General features: G+C 39.2%; 1 protein-coding gene across 1 annotated transcript; it reads left to right on the top strand.

Annotated features, from left to right (window-relative positions):
• The first annotated feature begins 3,745 nt into the window (after positions 1 to 3,745).
• Positions 3,746 to 9,540, top strand: LOC143887934 (actin-7-like). The gene is made up of 5 exons (XM_077392179.1): positions 3,746 to 3,897; positions 7,271 to 7,344; positions 7,445 to 7,838; positions 8,360 to 8,973; positions 9,309 to 9,540. The coding sequence occupies exons 2-5, from the start codon at positions 7,285 to 7,287 to the stop codon at positions 9,372 to 9,374; spliced, it is 1,134 nt and encodes a 377-aa protein (XP_077248294.1). The 5' UTR covers positions 3,746 to 3,897; positions 7,271 to 7,284; the 3' UTR covers positions 9,375 to 9,540.
• The last annotated feature ends 11,237 nt before the right edge of the window (positions 9,541 to 20,777 follow it).

Genomic DNA, 20,777 nt, shown 5'->3' with positions numbered 1-20,777 from the left:
GGCTATTTGTTCGGTTCTACCCTCGATCCCCCTCTCCGTCCACCCAAAGGAATAATCACAGAAAGAATAAGATAAGGGAAAGTGACAGGAATGGTGTTATAATCTAACCTACATGCTAATGTAATATTGTTTGCCTAATATATCGAGGTTAGCGTCTATGCAATTTTTTTAAATCTACCACCAAGATACTCCAAACGGTTAGATATGCACCCAATCCAACAATTAGATCTCACTTATTTTAGCACGCCCCTCAAATGTATCTAACCTAGTTGCTAGTGTAATCTGGTTGCCCGATATATCTAGGTTGGGATTTGCTACTGTCCATTGCAAAAGGCATTACGCATATGGTCTGTCGCACATCAGAGCAGCCACCTCATGAATGAAGACAAAATATGCTGAAAAGTAAGCTTGTGTGGCTGCTCCGATGTGCGACAGACCATCTGCGAAATGCCTTTTGCGATGGACACTAGCAAATCCCATCTAGGTTACCTCATCTATGCAACTTTCTATATCTACCACCAAGATGATGCAACAGTGAGATCTATGCCCAATCCAACTGTTAGATCTCACATATTCTAACTATAAGATACACTGTACAAATGGTTCAAGTTGAGAACCCCAAAACGATACGTCATAGTATACAAGCAGGGTAGCCAATCCCAATTCGACATAAAATTATTCAAGCAGAGTAGCCAACCCTAGGAACAAATTATCCAAGGAGTTCTATCTCATGGAGACCAACTAACCCGGAAGGGTGTGGCTCTTTGGCGTAAAGTCATGGGTTTGCTCCTAGTGACGAGTGTTCGAATCCCCCCTTGTTTACCCAATGTGCGTGGACTCTGGGTGCCTGTGCGCATCCCTAGGGAATAGTCCCGCCCTACAAAGTAGGGTGGGGATACCCTATGGCAACAAAACCAAAAAAAAAAACTTCAGTAAGAGGATAAAGGCTTCTTTCTTGAAAATAATATGTTTTCTCGATATATTTCAAAATGGGAAGTGAAATCAACACTCATTTGTTTTACTATTTTCCACCCATATCTTCGACTCCGTGACTTAATTAGTACGAAATAAGGGCTTGGTTGGATGCACAATTAATTGTGATATTTTTTTATTACACACGCCTAGTAGTAGTAGTGCGAAATAAAGGCTTGGTTTGGATGCACAATTAATTGTGATATTTTTTTATTACACATGCCCAGGAGATATTATATACTGCTAATGAAATTTTGCATAAATAATTATAATAAGCACGTTTGTGAGGAAAACAATTTATAAAAGAAAGTTGTTCTAAAATAGTATCATAATTAAAAATATGTTATCATACACCCATTCTAGTCATAAATGAGAATAAAAGAGGGTAGCAACATTAGGTCCATATCAATATATTGATTTGAAAACGCTGATTTCCTTTAGAAGGACAAAGCTTTATTTAAAAAACACATCATTTCTAATTAGAGGAAGTCTAAACTGAAGGGAGCCCTTGCAAAAAAGAGGTGAAAGGCTCCCCCATTGGCTGCACATCACCATCATGTTTGACTTTTCAGCCGTTATTAATGCATGGTGGTGATGTGTAGCCATTGGGAGAGCCCTTTCACCTCTTTTTTGCAAGGGCTCCCTTCAGTCTAGAATTCCTCTTATAACACTAAAAACATGAAGAACATAACCCTTTTGGTTGGAATAACCAATGTGACCCATACATATGCCTTAGCAACTCTAACATATCAAGTATAGGTCACATCACTTGCCCCAATTAAGGTTGCAAATGGCATGTCTCCACTTGGATTATATCAGCATTGCTTTTAAAACAAAGGAAAATACTATTACAAGGCACTACAAAAAGGAATGATCCAAGCCATTCCTTTGTAGGGTCACAATGTAAATAGGATGTATCCCGGAAATCATTTCCATAGGATGCACCTAACCCTCCGTTATGTAAAGGGACTGTACACTATGAAACCTGTAAATCATTTCCATAGGATGCACCTAACCCTCCGTTATGTAAAGGGACTGTACACTATGAAACCTGTACATATTAAAGAGTTAAGTTTATCCTACGGAGATGATTTATGGGGTACATCCTATTTACGTTGTGGTCCAATAAATGAACGATTTTGGATCTTCTTCTTATTGCAATTGCACATATGTTAAGTACTTAATTTATTTGTTTAGGGCTTAAATGGATGCACCATAAACAATTTCTATTAAGATATTTGCACATGCACAAAAAATTGCATATTTCTTGTATTGGGATGCAAAGACATCTCCTAATATATTTTTTTCCTGGTTGCAATATATCGTATGTTGCCTATTCACGCTAAAAGGTATTAGAATAAAAAAGGCTACTGATAGTGGCACTGCCATGTTTTAATAATTGCACCAACTTATCTGGCCTTTTTCTCTTTTAATTATCTTCTCAGAACTTTTTTGGAATTGCAATAACCATAATAACCTTTGACAGCTGGTGAAATAATAAAAGACAAGGTGAGTTAGTGCAATTATCAAAACATGACAGTGCCAATATCAATAGCCAAAACAAATAATTCAAGTCCTTGAAAACTCCCACAGGCACCACATAATTTCACTATATTACCGTATAATGGAAAACATAGTTTTTCCTTAAAGTTATTTAAATCATTATAAATGTAAAGCTTCCTTTAACTATTTAGAACCATATAAATAAAAAATTATTTTTAATTATTAAAAACGATAAAATTATATGACGAGTGGGCAGACATGCAAGCGTAAGGGGCAGCAGCCCTTTATTTTTTTTATTAAAAGTTGAAAAGTGAGCTGCTGTTGGATCAAATATCAAGGGCCGCTACCCCTGACTGTGTATGCACGCCCACTCATCATATAAAATCTCATTAAATATTTATCACTCTGCATTTTATTAGACCACTTGTCTTTTAATAAGGGGAAAAATTCACCGACTGGATTATACAGAAAAAAAGAAAAGAGGAACTGATTAATGCACCTATGATTTCATGGCTGTTGCATCATCTTTCCACCAACAGTCAGGAAACAGGTGGGGAATTGCATCATCTTTCCACCAACAAACCCATCATCTTGTCCCTAGCATTCCCCTCATTTCATTGGGTAATTGCATTCATTGATATTCACACTACCATGTTTTGATACTTCTACTAACTTACCTTGTCTTTTAGTGTTTAACCAGCTGCCAAAAGTTATTACAATTCTCAAAAATGTTCTCAGAATCAAAATAAGAAAAAAAAAAAGGCAAGATGAGTTAGTGCAACTATCAAAACATGGCATTGCCAATATCAGTACCCAAATTTAAAAAAAATAAAATAGAAGTGTATTTTGGAAATGATAAATTCGCTTCCCTGGTAGGATGATTCGCACCCCTGTTACACGTCAAATATTAAAGTCTGACGCAATTTACGTTAGTGGTGCGAATCATCCTACAATGGGTGCGAATTTATCACATCAAAAGTTAAAGTCCGAAGCAATTCACGTTACAAGTAGTGCGAATCATCCTACATGGGGGTGCGAATTTATCATCAGCCGTGTATTTCTGTAATTTTGTAAAAGTGAAAAAGCTAAAGCTAACGTCCCGTCTACATAACGTCAAAACTCTGCCGTCCATCCAACAGGCCTTTTTTGTGTCAGGCAGCCCCGACCCCACCACACCGTAGAAGCGAGAAAGTGAGAAACTAGTAGATCCGTAGATCCCTCCCCTCCCAAATCGCATTTCATTTCAGCGTCATTTTATTTGCATTTAAGCATCATTTCATTTGATCTGGGTTTTATGTAAGCGGAATCTAACCCTCTTTTCTCAGACCATTCGCTCCTTTCTCCGATCTCGTTTTCCTCCTCTGCTCTAAGCAAAGGAGAAAGTGCTCTGCAATTTTGTCTTCGATCTTCTCTATTGTAAAGGTAATCCTTTTCCCCTTACCTTATCTATCTGGAATTCTTCTATATTTTTCTCTCGCTTCACAATGATGATTCTTTCAACGTTTAATTGTCCTATTTTCTGATCTTTGCCGCGATCTAAGTAATTTTCCCTAGATTTCTCAATCTGTGTTGGAGATATCGGTCAGATGTTTAGTTGTCTGTGTCTTAGTTCTCGATCGAGTTCATTTTGTATCAGATCTAGGGTTTGCAATCTTTTCTTTGTCCGATCTTTTGAATATGATCATTTTCTTGTGACGATCAGCTGAAATTTAGTAATTTTTATGATCTGATAGGATTTTCCTGTGTTTTTCCGCTAGAAGCTAATCGATGATCAATTTAATCTTCAGATCTATGATTCTTTTGGTACTAATTGAGATTTTGTCGAGTGAGATTGCCAAAGATTTTATTCCATTTCTTTCTGCCTAGATCGACTTTTGCATGTGTTGAGTATCGATTTAATTTTGCTCTTAACATATGGTCAGATCTGCTACAGTTATTCATCATCTTAAATTTATCCTTCTAATCCTGCTTTGTGATTTCTTATTTGATTGTATATGCTTATCTGTCTAACATTGTGATTGAAATTTAGGACATTCATGCCAGACATTGGGCATGCAGTCTGTCTGTATTGATTAAGCATACTGTTATGTCATTGTGATCGGTCGTTAGAGTTGGTTTTAATGTTGGTGTTACTAACCTTTTAGCTAGTCTAATTTTCAATAGATTATCTTTCAAACAATTTGTGCTATGGTCAATTCCTAATTTTTTGTTTCATTGTGAACATAAATGTGTGATAGCATGTTCCGAGATATCTTTCTGTTGCTGCTGGTACATTGTTAGTGGAATGTAGTTATTTTGGATGCCCTTTTGCTGGGGACAAAGTTGTTGGTAGGTCTATACATGCTTGTTTGCCATCCTTTCGGTGAAATTTGTGTTGTTCTACCATTCCTTACAGAATTGGAGTTCATAGTTGTATACACGCCTTGCTTGGAATCCTTTTGGTGAAATTTGTGGTATGAGCTTGTATGTGTATTACTTAGGCTGATACTTAAGACTTATAATTTAAAGAAGCATGGCCAGTTGATTGAAGTAGGGAGTTGGTGGGAAATTTTGTTGACAGATTTTTTTGGTGTATCTGGTTCGACTCTTTCTGATTTTTTTTTGTTGAATTTGGATGATTACTTCCGTCTTCCAACATGATTCACTGTCCTGCATGCCGAATTATATTAAAAAGTCTCATTTATTGAAAATTAGGTTTGTAATTTTCTTCTTTGGCACTATGCTATGCTTCCAGCAACTAGAGTTTTTACTGTAATTGAAGAGGTTATTAAGGGAATTCAATCGAAAATTGGATTGTATTGTGAGTTACCAGGGAAGAGAAAGAGTTGGATGAAATTCTAACATTTCTACAACTCAATGCATGGTATGTTTGTAGGATAAACTAGCTATGACAGAACAACTCATATTTCACTCCACCAACCTTTTACCATTTTGTTGGTCTTACATGATGTTTATAGTTCTTAGAAGCTGAAGCACTCTACGTGTTTCTTTTGTTGGATGATTACTTCCGTCTTCCAACATGATTCACTGTCCTGCATGCCGACTTATATTAAAAAGTTTCTTTTATTGAAAATTAGGTTTGTCATTTTCTCCTTTGGCACTATGCTATGCTTCTAAAAACTAGCGTTTTTACTGAAATTAAAGAGGCTATTAAGGGAATTCAATCAAAAATTGGATTGTATCGTGAGTCACCAGGGAAGAGAAAGAGTTGGATGGAATTGTAAAATTTCTACAACCCCATGCATGGTAGGCCTTTAAGGAAACTAGCTATGACTGAACAACTCATCTTTCACTCCACCAACCTTTCGCCATTTTGTTGGTCTTACATGATGTTTCTAGTTCTTAGAAGCTGAAACACTCTACAGGATACTAGTAAAGAGTTGTCAAATGCTAAATTTAGTGGGTTAAGGCAAATGATATAGGCACGACCATGTTTTGATTGTAGGTAGGAACTCAAATTGTCGCATTTGCTTTTACCAGCTGTCAAAGGCTGCTGACAGCTTTTTGGGAATTGTAACAGCTGATTAAGCGTATAGGACAAGTGAGTTTGCGCTTTTTATAATGTGCTGATATCATTTCCCAATAGAAATTGATGATGCTGCATCATCTATTACATTTTGTTTGTTTATCATCACAAAAGATCATAAAAATTGCTTTGAAATGTCAAATGTGGTGCACCATATGTTGGTCATGTTTGTCAAATGCTTTGAAATGTCAAACTCATCTTTCACTCCACCAACCTTTCACCATTTTGTGGGTCTTACTCTTACATGATGTTTCTAGTTCTTAGAAGCTGAAACACTCTACAGGATACCAGTAAAGAGTTGTCAAATGCTAAATTTAGTGGGTTAAGGCCAATGATATAGGCACGACCATGTTTTGATTGTAGGTAGGAACTCAAATTGTCGCATTTGCTTTTGCCAGCTGTCAAAGGCTGCTTACAGCTTTTTGGGAATTGTAACAGCTGATTAAGCGTATAGGACAAGTGAGTTAGCGCTTTTTATAATGTGCTGATATCATTTCCCAATAGAAATTGATGATGCTGCATCATCTATTACTTTTCGTTTGTTTATCATCACAAAAGATCATAAAAAATGCTTTGAAATCTCAAATGTGGTGCACCATATGTTGCTCATGTTTATGATACCACACTTTATCTATCTAGTGGTGCCAATTTACAAATCTGCGAGAGACGCTATTGTTTAACACTTTAATATATTGATTTGCTCTGGTGAACTGAGGCTTAGAATGAAATTAATATTGAATTTCTGGTCGGGTAGCTGTTTACAATGATGTACCCCTGCCTCTCCATTTGTTTTTTTGAGTCATCTATCTCAGATTACTATTTTGTCTGAAAGCATTATTACAGGGATGTAAATAAGTTGTTTATTGTATGTTGCCTGTGAAGTTATTGCACTTTCTGGGTTATATTGCCTTCTTTATCAGTCAGTCGTAGCTTTCAAATATTAATCTTTGCATCCACCGAAACACAAATAACTCTGTTGAAGGTTAATATCTTTCATGACAAATACATAATTTTTTATATACATAACCAGCCAATAATATCTAGAGCATATATTGCTTGTGTGCTCAAATATGGTTCATATATCTATCCATCCATCCATCTATCTATCTATCTATCTATCTATACCCCCCCCTTTTCTCTCTCTCTCTCGCTCTCTCTCTCTCTCTCTCTCTCTATATATATATATATATATATATATATATATATATATATATATATAAAATATAATGTAATGTCAGAAGTGTTATTTCTCACATTTTCTCGATGCAGGCTTAATATAAAAAATGGCTGATACCGAGGACATTCAGCCCCTTGTCTGTGACAATGGTACCGGAATGGTTAAGGTGATAACTGAGGATAATCTGTTTCATGGTCATGAATACTTCATTTTCAGCCACATAACCCGGTGCTTTATTATTTATGCCATTTTGTTTCTCACAACAGGCTGGATTTGCTGGGGATGATGCTCCAAGGGCTGTGTTCCCAAGTATTGTTGGTCGGCCTCGACACACGGGTGTCATGGTTGGGATGGGACAGAAAGATGCATATGTTGGTGATGAGGCTCAGTCAAAAAGAGGTATTCTCACTTTGAAATATCCCATCGAGCATGGAATTGTGAGCAACTGGGATGATATGGAGAAGATATGGCATCACACCTTCTATAATGAGCTTCGAGTTGCTCCGGAGGAACATCCCGTTCTCCTTACAGAAGCTCCTCTCAACCCCAAGGCCAACAGGGAGAAGATGACACAGATCATGTTTGAAACCTTTAATGTCCCAGCCATGTATGTTGCCATTCAAGCTGTCCTCTCCCTCTATGCCAGTGGGCGTACCACAGGTTAGTAGAAAAAAGACTTTTGTAAACATATGTGCATATAAAAAATCTTATGGGCATCTGTTTTTGATCTAGTGACTGATACATGTATATTGTATGTATGTTACACAACCCGTATGCTATTTATATATTGTCACCATTATCAAGTGGCATGCAAATAATTTGTATACTCTTGTGCATGCACACACTTACTTTCGTTAAGGATGTTGAGTCCTATACCTTTTTCTCCACGATGAGCAAAAAGAAATAGGACAATATGATTTTGCCAAGTAGCATTCCTCACTTTATTAAACACTTGTACAAGTGGCTGTTGATAGTTTTTTGGAAGGTTAAAAGTAAGGAGTGCCATTGTTATAGGAATTGAGTGCAAATACCATTTAACCTCTGTTAATCTTATGTTATTTGGGGCGATTGTTCCTGTACAAACAGTTCCATGCCACTTGCATTTTTGGGTGGTTGTCCCTCTATTTACTCAACTGCCTCTACATAACGAAATTGTAAATTGATGGTGCTCGTCCCTTCAGGTATTGTGCTGGATTCTGGTGATGGTGTCAGCCACACTGTCCCAATCTATGAAGGCTATGCGCTCCCCCACGCCATCCTCCGTCTTGACCTTGCTGGACGAGATCTGACAGACTCTCTGATGAAGATTTTAACAGAGAGAGGATACATGTTCACCACCACTGCAGAACGGGAAATTGTCCGTGACATGAAGGAGAAGCTTGCCTATGTAGCCCTTGATTATGAACAAGAGCTCGAGACCGCAAAGAGCAGCTCCTCCATTGAGAAGAGCTACGAGCTACCCGATGGTCAGGTGATCACAATCGGGGCCGAGCGATTCCGTTGCCCAGAGGTGCTCTTCCAGCCCTCACTCATTGGGATGGAAGCTGCTGGAATCCATGAGACCACATATAATTCCATCATGAAGTGTGATGTCGATATCAGGAAAGATCTGTACGGCAACATTGTGCTTAGTGGTGGGTCCACCATGTTCCCAGGCATTGCTGATAGAATGAGCAAGGAGATCACTGCTCTTGCCCCAAGCAGCATGAAGATCAAGGTGGTCGCACCCCCTGAGCGGAAGTACAGTGTCTGGATTGGAGGGTCTATTTTGGCATCACTCAGCACCTTCCAGCAGGTAATAATAATATGTTCTGTTTCTAGGATATTTTTGTTTCTGCCATGCTTAGGTTTGAGCAATTGTTTAAACACTCCCAGAGCCAACCGGCCTATTCTACTTCTAGGTTTTGCCTATTCCGACTTTGGTCCCAATGAGTCAATGAAGAACACTTCTGACTTCCCTAGGTTAATGAAACTATGGCCATATCAACTCATGGTCAGACCCAAGTCGACTCGGTTTTACCTTACTCCAACTTCCTCACCTGAGTTAATAAAAGTCTAATTTGTGAGCCCATGGATGGCTGGTAATTTTTCCTTTGGATAATGCGTTTGTGCTTGGAATGGTGTTTGCAGATGTGGATATCAAAGGGAGAGTACGACGAATCCGGACCATCCATTGTTCACAGGAAGTGCTTCTAAATTTTCAGAGTTTTGGTTTGTTTGTGCTTGTGGTCTCATATTTGTCTGGATAAGGAACGGTCTGGTTTGTTTGTTATTCCGTTTGAATTTTTTTTCTTCTCTGTCCTCATTTTTCCACCTTTATAAAATATTTAAGTACTAGATATGTGTACTTAAAGTTCTACTAGCCCTTGTTATTTTACTTGCCTAAAAGTTGAGCTGTAAATGGTGTGATGGTAATTGCATTGTTCTCCCTACTAGTTTTTTCTGTTTTTACACCAGTCGTTGAGCTAGGAATACTGACTTGCATGTTTATTTCCCCCTTCGTTTTGGATTTTGAATCCACAACTGATTATTGGAGACAAAATTAAACTCAAACATTTCTTCTGAAACTTAAATATGGCTTGCTAAACTACACTGCATTGAGTGTGTCTGATATTATACAATTCATTGTTGGAAATGAAGTGGAATTATACCTTGCTGTCTTAGAACAATGTCGTTTTGTATTGGGGGCAGGCATTTGTAAGCATGGGACCTATTTTCTGTTTCTCATACCATTCATTTGCTGAGCTACACTGTGTGTTGGCCATACCTTGGCATATCTCCTACAGCTATGTTTAATCCTTGATAGTTGAACCTTTCCACATTCATTGGAGACTCTTTGCCCTATTTTCTTTGAACTTCCATTTGCGGCAAGAATTGAAGTTGAAAAGCCTATTTTTAACCCAACTAGACACCCTTCTGTGACTAAAGCACACGCAAATTTTTTTACTGTACAAGTAGCTGGCCTTCAACATGACTTGCTTTTCATTCCGAAGTATATGTGATGAGATTACAAGCAATTGCTACAACATGACTTGCTTTTCATTCCCAAGTATATGTGATGAGATTACAAGCAATTGCTACCAGTAGGGGTGTAAACGAGCCGAGCCGAGCTTGGCCAGCTCGGCTTGCGAACCTTACCGAGCTTGGGTTATATTACAGTCAATGATATATTCACACCCCTCACTACTCTTGTTACACCACGGGGGGTGGTCCAAGTAACAAATGGGGTACCAAAAAAGAAGTGACATATTTTGCCTCCCCCTTGCACTCCCTGGACAACCCTTTTAGTATATAAATTAATATATAATATATATTTAAATATATTAAATCCTTAAAGAGCCTTAACGAGCCTGGCCTAGCTCGGGCTCAGCTCGTTAAGCTTAACGAGCCTGGCCAGCCGGCTCAGCTCGGCTTGTTAAGGATTCGCCGAGCTCGAGCCAAAATTGACACCCTTAGCTACCAGCTCAAAAATCTTGAAGTGAGATCGTGAGCTGCCAAGGTACCAAGGTTATGGCACTATGGCACCAAGGTTACCAACACAGACTAAGCACAAATTAGGCTTTAAACATCATTTCCCAATTTAATTAGTTAGTAAAAAGCAATAAAATACTTAGAAAACCAGTTTTAAAAAGCACTTCAATTGCATCGTTTGGTTGTACAAAAGGTCAGCAGCCGTCGAAATTTGGTTTGGAATTGGCATGCCATTCCATGTTTGGTTGCCAAAATAGCATTGGACTCCCTTGGAGGTCTCCCATGTAATAATTACTTGTGTGATGATGTGGATTGAATTTTCTTGGGAATGATGCTCTCTCTCTATATATATATATATATATATATATATATATATATAATGACACCCTTACTTATTCTCCTACTTTCTGAGGATATGCCGTGCAACCAAACGCTGCTTCACTATTCTCCGAGGTAATTATAGACAAATCAAAATGCTTGTCTCCTCATATTTGACTTCTTTTGACTACATATTCCACTACTTTCCGAGCCACCCCGAGCAACCAAACAAAGCACTTATGAAAGAAAATGATGACAAAATCAACTATAGTATCCTTATTCAGCAGACTGTCATGTGGAATAGGAACCAAACAATTCTATGAAAAGGAAAGCATTTTTGCTTTGATTTTCCCAATTTTTTGTGCACCTAAACAGACCCTAAGGGGTCGTTTGGATACGCGGATTTTAGAATCCAAGTTTTTAGCTTGAAAACAGTGTAAAAGGGGGTTCATGATCAAGTAGCTGTATGCGGTCCTAATGACGTTTCTTGGATTTTAATTGAGAAATTCAGGTTTTAAAAATCTCTCCTGCATCTTGAGATTTCTAAAACCTGGAAATATGGAAGGATCTACTACTCTCTTGCTAATGGAAAGAAGGGCAAGAAGTAAAAAATGAGTCAAAAACGACGGCCGGTCCGCTTCTTCTCTTGTCTCTTAGCTACAATTTTGAAGAAATCCCAGATTCTAAAATCCGCGTATCCAAACGGCCTCTTATTAGGGTGTGTTTGGTCAACAAAAGCCAGGGAGGCTTGGGGATTTTGAGCAGCATTTTGGTGCTACGTTAGCAAAATTCCCCAATTGGATTCAAACTAAAATTTGAAATTCCCTTCACATTGCAAATCTATTTTTGCCCCACCACTGCAACTTACCTGAAATTAGAGGCAATCCAACTCTCAAGGCTCCTTTGTTCGTTGTTGAACCTAGTAATTTTCTTTTTGAAAAGTGACTTTTTTATTCATACCATGGAATAAACAGGGGACCAGTAATCCCACCAGGAATTACATAGTATGATGGTCGAGGAGCATACTCCACGAACCCAAAAAAAGAACATAAAAAGCTATATACAAACTTCTTACAATCCCTAACAGAGCTCCACTGTCTTCTATGCTCCCTTCCATATCGACACTTTCTGTAAACCTTCGCTATACCATCCAAAAGCATCAAACAACAGAAACACACACATCATCCATGAAGAGGCCAATGAGTAAATATGCCTTGAAGTACATCAATGACCTAGAACATTTTTTCACTCACCTTGATAAGAACCACCACCATGGGTAGGAATGGTTATCTAGGGGAGAAAAACTCCCCTGAGCAATGAAGGATAGAGTCCCTCAAGCACGCTCAGATAAACCTACTTACCCATCCTTAATTTTTGAAGAAAAAACTTTTAACATGGGCTTCATGACCCCCAGAAAATTTCCACCCTTGCAACAACCAGATACTACCATCCTAGCATTAACAAAAACAAAATCCTCAAATTCTTCTGAGTACTCTTGATCATCTTTCTCCAAGCTGGTCTTCCCCTCATGCGACTCCTACTAGGCTTGCTCTACATCCTCCTGTAGTGCTTTCTCTAGATCTCCTGAGACTCCAATTTCTTCCTCTTCGGGGGGCTGCTCAGCCCTTTGATGACAGTCCTTAACTTTTCCACCAAGATCCATATCCATCGAATCTCTCGACATAATAGACTCTATATCCGGGATAGAAGGTCCCACCTCCTTCTGATGATCCTCCCGAGCCCCACTAGCCTCATTAAGAGCATTATGCTCCTCTTCCAACTGTTTTTGAAAAAACAGACGTTTATAGACCTGTATACAGACCTCCTCAATCGAAAAACTCTTCCTCCTTGCCTTTTGCCAATTTTCTTTATTCAAATCACCCCGATATGATTTCCAAACAGTACGTTACCAATTTGGAGTAGCAGCTGCTTTCTGCCTCATGTGGAATATATGGTTGCTAATTCAGCAACTTCAAAAAAAAAAAAAAAAAGGAAAACAGCTTGCCAATTGCCAATATCATACGTTCAATAGAGGAAAGGTGGAAGGACAACAATTGCTAATTTTAGGGGTGCTAAATTGCACCACTTGTGGTCCTCTTGGGTGGCCCATTCATGTCATGTGGGCCTCAATCAACGGGGCGTATGACCCTGCATCACTTACCCTCTCCTCAAGGGCCCTTCTTCGCGGTTGTAACTTAGGACCACTTCAGATAACCAAACCCTTGTTTTTGGTTGAGCTCTTAACCTAAGGATTTTTTTATTAGAACCTTGGACTAGGGAGATGTCTTTTCCTTGTGTATTTTGTTCATACTTTTTAGGTTCTCGCTTAGAATTTGAGTTCAAAACTTGTACTTATCCGCCTCCTTCACGTCCGCCTCCTTCACGTCATTGGCCTTAAACTCTTTTATAGGCGTGAAAAGCGGGGGTTTCCACTTGAATTTTCGATGATGGACTAAAGTTGCTAATTTGCGACCACATCTTTGATCTTGTAGTCGGAGGTTGGCTGGGTTTTGCGATGTTTGAAATGCAAATATTGCGACCCCGGATTGCCGGGTTTTTTTCTTTTCCTAGGATTTATGTGGGTAAAGGTAGGAGACAAAGGAGAGGACAAGCATTAATTAGAGAAAGATATTATGATGAGTGGAGAGAGAGGGTAGAGAGAGAAAGAAAGACCACCATTTTCAAGACAAGATTTTGCTGATGTCACCAAGAAAAAGCTGATGTGACCACTAATATTCTCCCACATAAATCCTAGAAAAAAAAACCAGCAACCAAACGGAGCACCGGATTTTGACTCCTCCGAGTCTGATGCTAGTAATGTCCGAAATTTTGAATTTTCTTGGCATTTGAAAGGTGTGAGATGGGGATGTTAGTAGGATAGGTTGGGTAATGTGAAATTCCCTCAATTCCCACGCCGATGACGGATGAGAGACAGGACAATCTGTGTCCAAAGCATATAAGAAGAAAGATGGGTTTAACCTGTATAGAGATGATCTTCGAAAGTGTGAAATATTTGATAGGATCCATTTCGGGAACGTAGAATGTCAGAGAAATTCAAATAGATTCATGAGTTTGCTCCCCACTGACACAAATTCGACTCCCTCCCAGGCTTACCCAATTCCCGTGGTTTACGGGTGATTGCGTGCATCCATAGGGAATAGTCCCACCTTAAAAATGACGTGGGGATACCCTAAAAAAAAGGAGGCCAAGTGCACGAGGCTTCCGCCATTGCCAGGTCTGGGGTGGGGATACCCAATGTAAAAAAAATATGGATTTGCGGTTGAATCATAACTACAACTGTTTTGTGCTTTTCTTTCTCCGTTTTCTTCTCTTTTTAGCACACTTTTCTCTTTTAGCTGGCCGACATAGAGCATGGCTTGCCACCTCGGATCTGCAAGCTTTGGACAGTACCACATAAAAATATGAATATTTTAATAGGGTATTATAAGATCTGATTCCTTCTATTATTTCCTTCCTTCGGTTTTGGAATTTTTTAACAGAGGATATTGGAGACTTGTGCTTGAAAGCTAATGTTTAAGAAAGTAGTGCATTCCATGTGATGCTTGATCAAAGAAGGTGAAGGTGCCACATGTCATCGATTGGATGAGGTTTTATATGGTGTACGCCCTTCATGAAATTTTTCTAAAGGAGTCATTTGCCCCAACTAGTTCGGGACAAAGGCTTTGTTGAGTTGAGTTGAGTTGAAGTCCTTATAGTCAAGTATTTTTCCCTGTACAGACTAATTCATAGGATGATCCAAGCCGTCCATATGATGGACGCAAGGCAAATAGGATGTTATCCAAAAATAAATTCCATAGGATGATCCTAGCCCTCGATCTATAAAGGTTTCTTAATATGCAGTTCCTCTATAGATTGGAGGGTTGGGATCATCCTATAGAAATGATTTTTTTGTATAATGTGGTTCTTACAGTACTTTTTGAAAAATACGGGACTATAAGGACTATAAAAACTCCGATTGTAAATTGTAATACATGAGGCATCTTTCCCTATTTTCTAGTGATTTCTTACAAGTGTCATGTGGCACTTCATTAGTGGGACAACTATAGCATGCCGCATGACTGCAACTTGGTTTGCCATTGGGTTTGGTTTGGCATCACAACATTCCTGGTCAGTCAAATTTTCAAGGGCCAAATCCCATGATATTCTATTATATTTAAAACTACCCAAGCCTAGGATTTAATTTGTCCTTGGATAGACTTGATATCCTCTGTTCGGATCAAGAACAACCCCATTGTTTATCCTCTCTTAACGTTGAGAAACCAGCAAGTAGTGTATGGTATACAAGTTGTTCATGCCTTGAACAAAACTATATACAAGCTGTTCAAGTTGAGAATAACCCCAATAGAGAGGGTATGCTATACAAGTTGTTCACGTCGAAAACAATACTGAAGGTTAGGATATTGTTTACACCCATTTTGGGTTTTACCAGTCATAGATGACCGGAACAGCAAGCGACCATCCATGTGGATGGATCAACAGGTTTATGTGTCGCATTGGCACCTAATACACATGTAAAGAAACGTGCATGACCTAAAATGGTCTAAGCCGGCAGTTATTGAAGATATCCCCTAAGGCACGTTCATCCTAAAAAGAGCATTGGTCAAACAGGACCGAATCAGCATGATGTTACCTGTTAGAATGGCTCAAAGACTTGTTTGTTGCCGGTCGTGGGAAGGTGGAAGATGACCACCTGAACTATGGAGGACAAGAAATAATGAAAACCGTCATGGGTAGTTACCAAAAAGTTTCTCTCCAAGAAGAAGTGGGGTAATGAGAAGCGGTTACCTGAATAAAGCTATATAAACTATGTGTCTCCAAGGAGGAGGCCCCAGAGCCAAATCCAGAAATCATGTATTAGTCTTTTTATCTTTATCTTTCCAGTACCCGTACTTTTACTTTCATAGTTGTAGCTGTAACTCTGATTAAGGAAGCAATGGATTCATCACCTCAGGTGAGTCTTTCTCTTTAGTTTGTTTATATCCCTTGCGTTGGTGTTGGGTCTCTATTTTGCTCTGTTGCTATGTCTGAGTCAAACGGTATGTTGACTCTGAGGGCCTCCCATGCCCTGTGCGTGTGGTCCTCCCCTCTTTAAGCCTTCGCATCCCTTTTGGGATTGCCTGCGAGTTTAGCGCCACGTTCCCCACACGCGAAAAATCCTTTTTCATCTGTGAGAAGGTAGAAGGAACCCAAGGAAGAAGTGTCGTTCCCCTCTTCTTCTCAATTGCCTGAAATCAAATCTCAGGGGACGGAAAAGGTTCTGATCTTTCGACCACTCCCCCTTCTATCTGTATTTCACACCCTTGCCTCGGAGAGAGGCTGGCACGCGCATGCTTTCATGCATCCCGACCGAAAGAGGGCATGGCCCGAAGAGCCCGCGACGCATCATAGATATACTATTCAAACGGTTCAACTCGAGACCTCCAAAGAATACCGCATAGTATACAAGCAGGGCAGCCAATCCTAAGGGTTGGTTCAAGATAAAATTATTCAAGCAGGGTAGCTAATGCCAGGAACAACTTATACAAGGATTTCTATCTCATGGCCGGAGACCAACTTCAATAAAAGGATAAATGCTTCTTTCTTGAAAAGAATTTGTTTTCGTGATGTATTTCAAAATGGGTAGCGGCATCATCACCCATTTGTTTTAGTATTTTCCATGAATTTCTTCTACGCAATGACTTAATTAGTACGAAATAAGGGCTTGGTTGGATGCACAATTAGCTGTGATATTTTTTATTACACACGCCGAGTAGATATTATATTCCGCGAATTGAAATTTTGCATAAATAAATATATTATGCACGTTTTTGATGAAAAAAAAATACATAAAAGAAAGTTGCTCTCTTAGTAAAACAACATCTTCATTAAAAATTTGCACCCATTTCAGTCTTAAATGAGAAAAGATAGGTAGAAGGTTTATTTAAGAAGGTACCAAGAACGTGGGTACCAATAATATTAGGTCCCTTTCAATATGTTGATTTGAAAATGCTGATTTCCTTTAGCAGGCCAAAGCTTCATTTGTAATTATGACACTAAAAACATGAAGAGCACGACCCTTTTGGTTGGAATAAGCCATGTGACCCATACATAATCCCTCAACAGCTCTAACGTATCAAGTATAGGAAATATCATGCCCCAATTGAGGTTGCAGTTGAGAGATATCTCTCCACTTGGATTACTGATATTAGCATTGCTTTTAAACAAAGGAAAACACTATTAAAAGGCACTACAAAAGGGAGATTTTATATTAGCATTCCTTTGTAATTGTAGGGGCACAAGGATGATCCCAACCCTACTATATGTAGGGAGGGACTGTGCATTATGGAAACCTCTATAGATTGGAGAGTTAGGATTATCCTATGGAGATTGTTTATAGGGTGCATCCTATTTATGGCCCAACAAATGAACGATTTTGGATCTTCTTTCATATTGTAATGATGTTCAAGCTCGAAAATTGCAATATACTTATTTTAATTGCACGTCTTAACATTAAGTACTTAATTTATTTGTTTAGGGCTTAAGTAGATGCACCATAAACAATTTCTATTATGATATTAACTTGTAAAGGTCGGAAAAAAAAGGGATTTGCTAGGGACCATTGGAGAAGGCATTTCGCGGGCCAGCTGTTACATGATAGAGCAGCCACATGGTCTCAGAAATATTTGTCTTATTCATTTAATTCATATGAGGTGGCTGCTCTCTCATGCAACAGCAGGTCTGCCAAATGCTTTCTATGATGGACCCTAGCAAATCCCCTCAAAAAAATTGTATATTTCTTGTTTTGGGATGAAAAGACATCTCAGAATTTTTTCCTTTTTTCCGTGTTGCAGTATATCATATGTTGCCTATTCACACGAAAGGCCGCTGATATCTGCACCGCCATGCTTTAACAATTATTTAACTGGTCTTTTCTTTTTTAATTGGCTTCTCAGAGCTTTTTCTGGGAATTGTAATAACCTCCTAGAGCTAGTTAAATAATAAAAGACAAGGTGAGTTAGTGCAAATATCAAAACATGATAGTGCCAATATCAATGGCCTAAATAATTATATCAAGCCATTGAAAACTCAAATCATTTTGGTTGGTTGTTGACCATTGTAAGGTGTGAATAGGGCTGGCAATTTCACCCGAAAAAGAGGGGATCCGCCCCGCCCCGCCCCGTTTGGGGAGGGGATTCCCCGATTTGAAAGGGGAAGGGGAATATAAAAATTCCCCGGTGCGGGGAGGGGAAGGGGAAGGGGATGGAGTTGTCCCCGCCCCGCCCCGCTAATCAATGCCATTTTTTTGTAAATTTTTAAGTGTTTTTTTTAAGGAAAACTACTAGAAACTCTGTGGATTGGCTACAAGATTCCCCCAAACATAAACTTAGCTTGTCTTTTCCTTTTAATTAGCTTCTGAGAGCATTTTGGGAACTATAATAACCTTTTCACAGATGTTGAAATAATAAAGACAAGCTGAGAGCCTGAGACGCTGAGTGTATGCAATTATCAAAAAATCGTAGTGCCAACAGAATTTTAGGGTTGGATTGCAGGTTTTAATTTTCAACAAGAAAATTTTAGCTACTAGAAATTTGTTTCATGTCAGCACTAGACTGAATTGCAATTAAAGAAATAAGTCATTTGTTGATTTTGTTCTCTTCTCCATTCTCATTTCTCATGCTCATCTGGGGGTTAACATGCTATACAGAATGAACTAATGAACATTATTTTGCGTGTGTGAGCGCCCACTTATGGACTTTTAAAGTTCATTGTGACTACTGAAATAGTTACTTTTTGCACATTGGCTGCCTGTTAATGAAGGTAATCCTGGTGCTCATTTCCTATTTATCATTCCATAATTTATGCAGAAAATTGCTAAAAGATGAGGTCCTGTTGTTATTTATGTTTGTTGTCTCATCCATGCATTTCTGATTTTGTCCATCTGTTTGTTGATCACATGAATAGAATCATAGCATTCATCACAATATTGTCTGTAATGGACGTAGAAGAAAGAAGCTCTGTTTGCTGGTTTGGTTGGGTTCCAAAGAGGGGGCGGGGCGGGGATTTTGTCCCCGAAGGATGCGGGGAGGGGAAGGGGAAGGGGAAGGGGATTAGATATTCCCCGCGGGGAGGGGAGGGGGATTCCCCACCATCCCCGCAGAGGGGAAGGGGAAGGGGAGGGGGAAAATTCCCCGCAAAGGGGAAGGGTAAGGGGACCCCAACATCCGGCCCCGACCCGCCCCGTTGCCACCCCTAGGTGTGAAACCACCACCACATGCATGTTGATCACGAATCTTAGGCCCGTTCATTTTAGAATTTGAAAACCAATTGTGAGTCCAGAACCGATTATTGGACTCAAAATCACATTTAATTTTGAGTATAATGATCGGGTTTTGGACTCACTATCGGCTGTCAAAATCTAAAACGAACAGGCTCTTAGTTATATTGCCATTTCCCTTTATCCCAGTCCCAGATAATCCTAGCCCTTGATCAAGCTTGATGTCCATTAGGCTTTTCTCTAATTCTTTTACGGTCGCCCCTTGGGATTTGTCCAAACGATACCCGACTTTCGAGAGGGCTTCTCTGTATGTTGTACTCCCATTATGTGCTTTGCTGATAGGGGTGCAACTCGGGACCTGACCAGAGGAACCATTTTTTCCAACATGACCCGACCTGATTTCCAACTCGACGAGGTTCAACCCAACCCGAGGAACCCTTTTTCCCAACCCAAACCCATCCTAACCTGAGTTCAACCCGACACAACCCGAACTTTTAAGCCTACAAAAAAAGTCATAAGAAATGTCAGGTTGAACTCGGGTCGGGTTGCCCAAACCCACAACCTGAACCCAACTTGAACTCAACCCAGGTTGGTAAAACTTAACCCAAACCCGAACCCTACCCAACCCGGCTTTTTACGAGTTGAACCCGACTCGAGTTGTACGCCTAGTTGCTGTGCAGATTTCACATAATTTCACTGTAATACCATACATAATGGAAAACTTCATTTACCCTCAAGGTTATTTAAAGGGAAATGATATTCCCCCGGCTCCCCTTAACGTTTTAAAGGCAAAGAAAAACATTACAGGGGGTGAATTTTGTTGGGAAAAAACCCTTTTCCGCTTTGATCGAACCTGTGAGAAAACGATTGAACACAAACAATGGAAATATACTAACCACAAAAAATATCAACAAACAACCACAATCAACACAAGAGAATTTTTACGTGGAAAACTCCTTTAACGTGAAGGATAAAAACCACTGGACCTTTCTCTGAGTCCACCCAAATCTCCACTATAATACTTTAAGTACAAAACCTAATTCTCAACATCATCAACGGAATAAACATCCCCCATTCCAACAACAATGGAATCTACAAATATGAGTGAAGATAGAGCAACAATATCAACTCCAAACAAACAAGAAGAAAAAAGGTTGAAGAAAATGGTGAAGATCTCACCCAAAATCTGATGTCTGTAAACTACTCAGAAACCTGATTTAGAGAACTCCAAATCACAATCCAACCATTCAGAATGTAGATCAAGATGTCACGAACCTGCTGTCCAAAAATCAGCTCAATCGGACCGCGGATCGACCTCCGATCGTTGGTTTGATCACTGCTGCGCAGAAACCCCTTTTCCTGCGAATTTCCCCTCTTTTTTCTTCTATTTTTGTGTTGTTCTCTCTTATTACTAAAGATTATGGCTACACTTAGATATATACTTTAGGTATAGAAAGACCATATTATCCCTCTAGTTAAAACAAATTCCAAATAAGCCCTTATTGGGCTGGACTTAAACCCAACAAATTTATCCT

Source organism: Tasmannia lanceolata, unplaced genomic scaffold (assembly GCF_043159265.1).
Source record: "Tasmannia lanceolata isolate RefF3 unplaced genomic scaffold, GAP_Taslan_0.1 ptg000012l, whole genome shotgun sequence".
Taxonomy (NCBI): domain Eukaryota; kingdom Viridiplantae; phylum Streptophyta; class Magnoliopsida; order Canellales; family Winteraceae; genus Tasmannia; species Tasmannia lanceolata.
The sequence above is the reverse complement of the archived record's forward strand: the minus strand, read 5'-3'. Positions and strand labels throughout refer to the sequence as shown.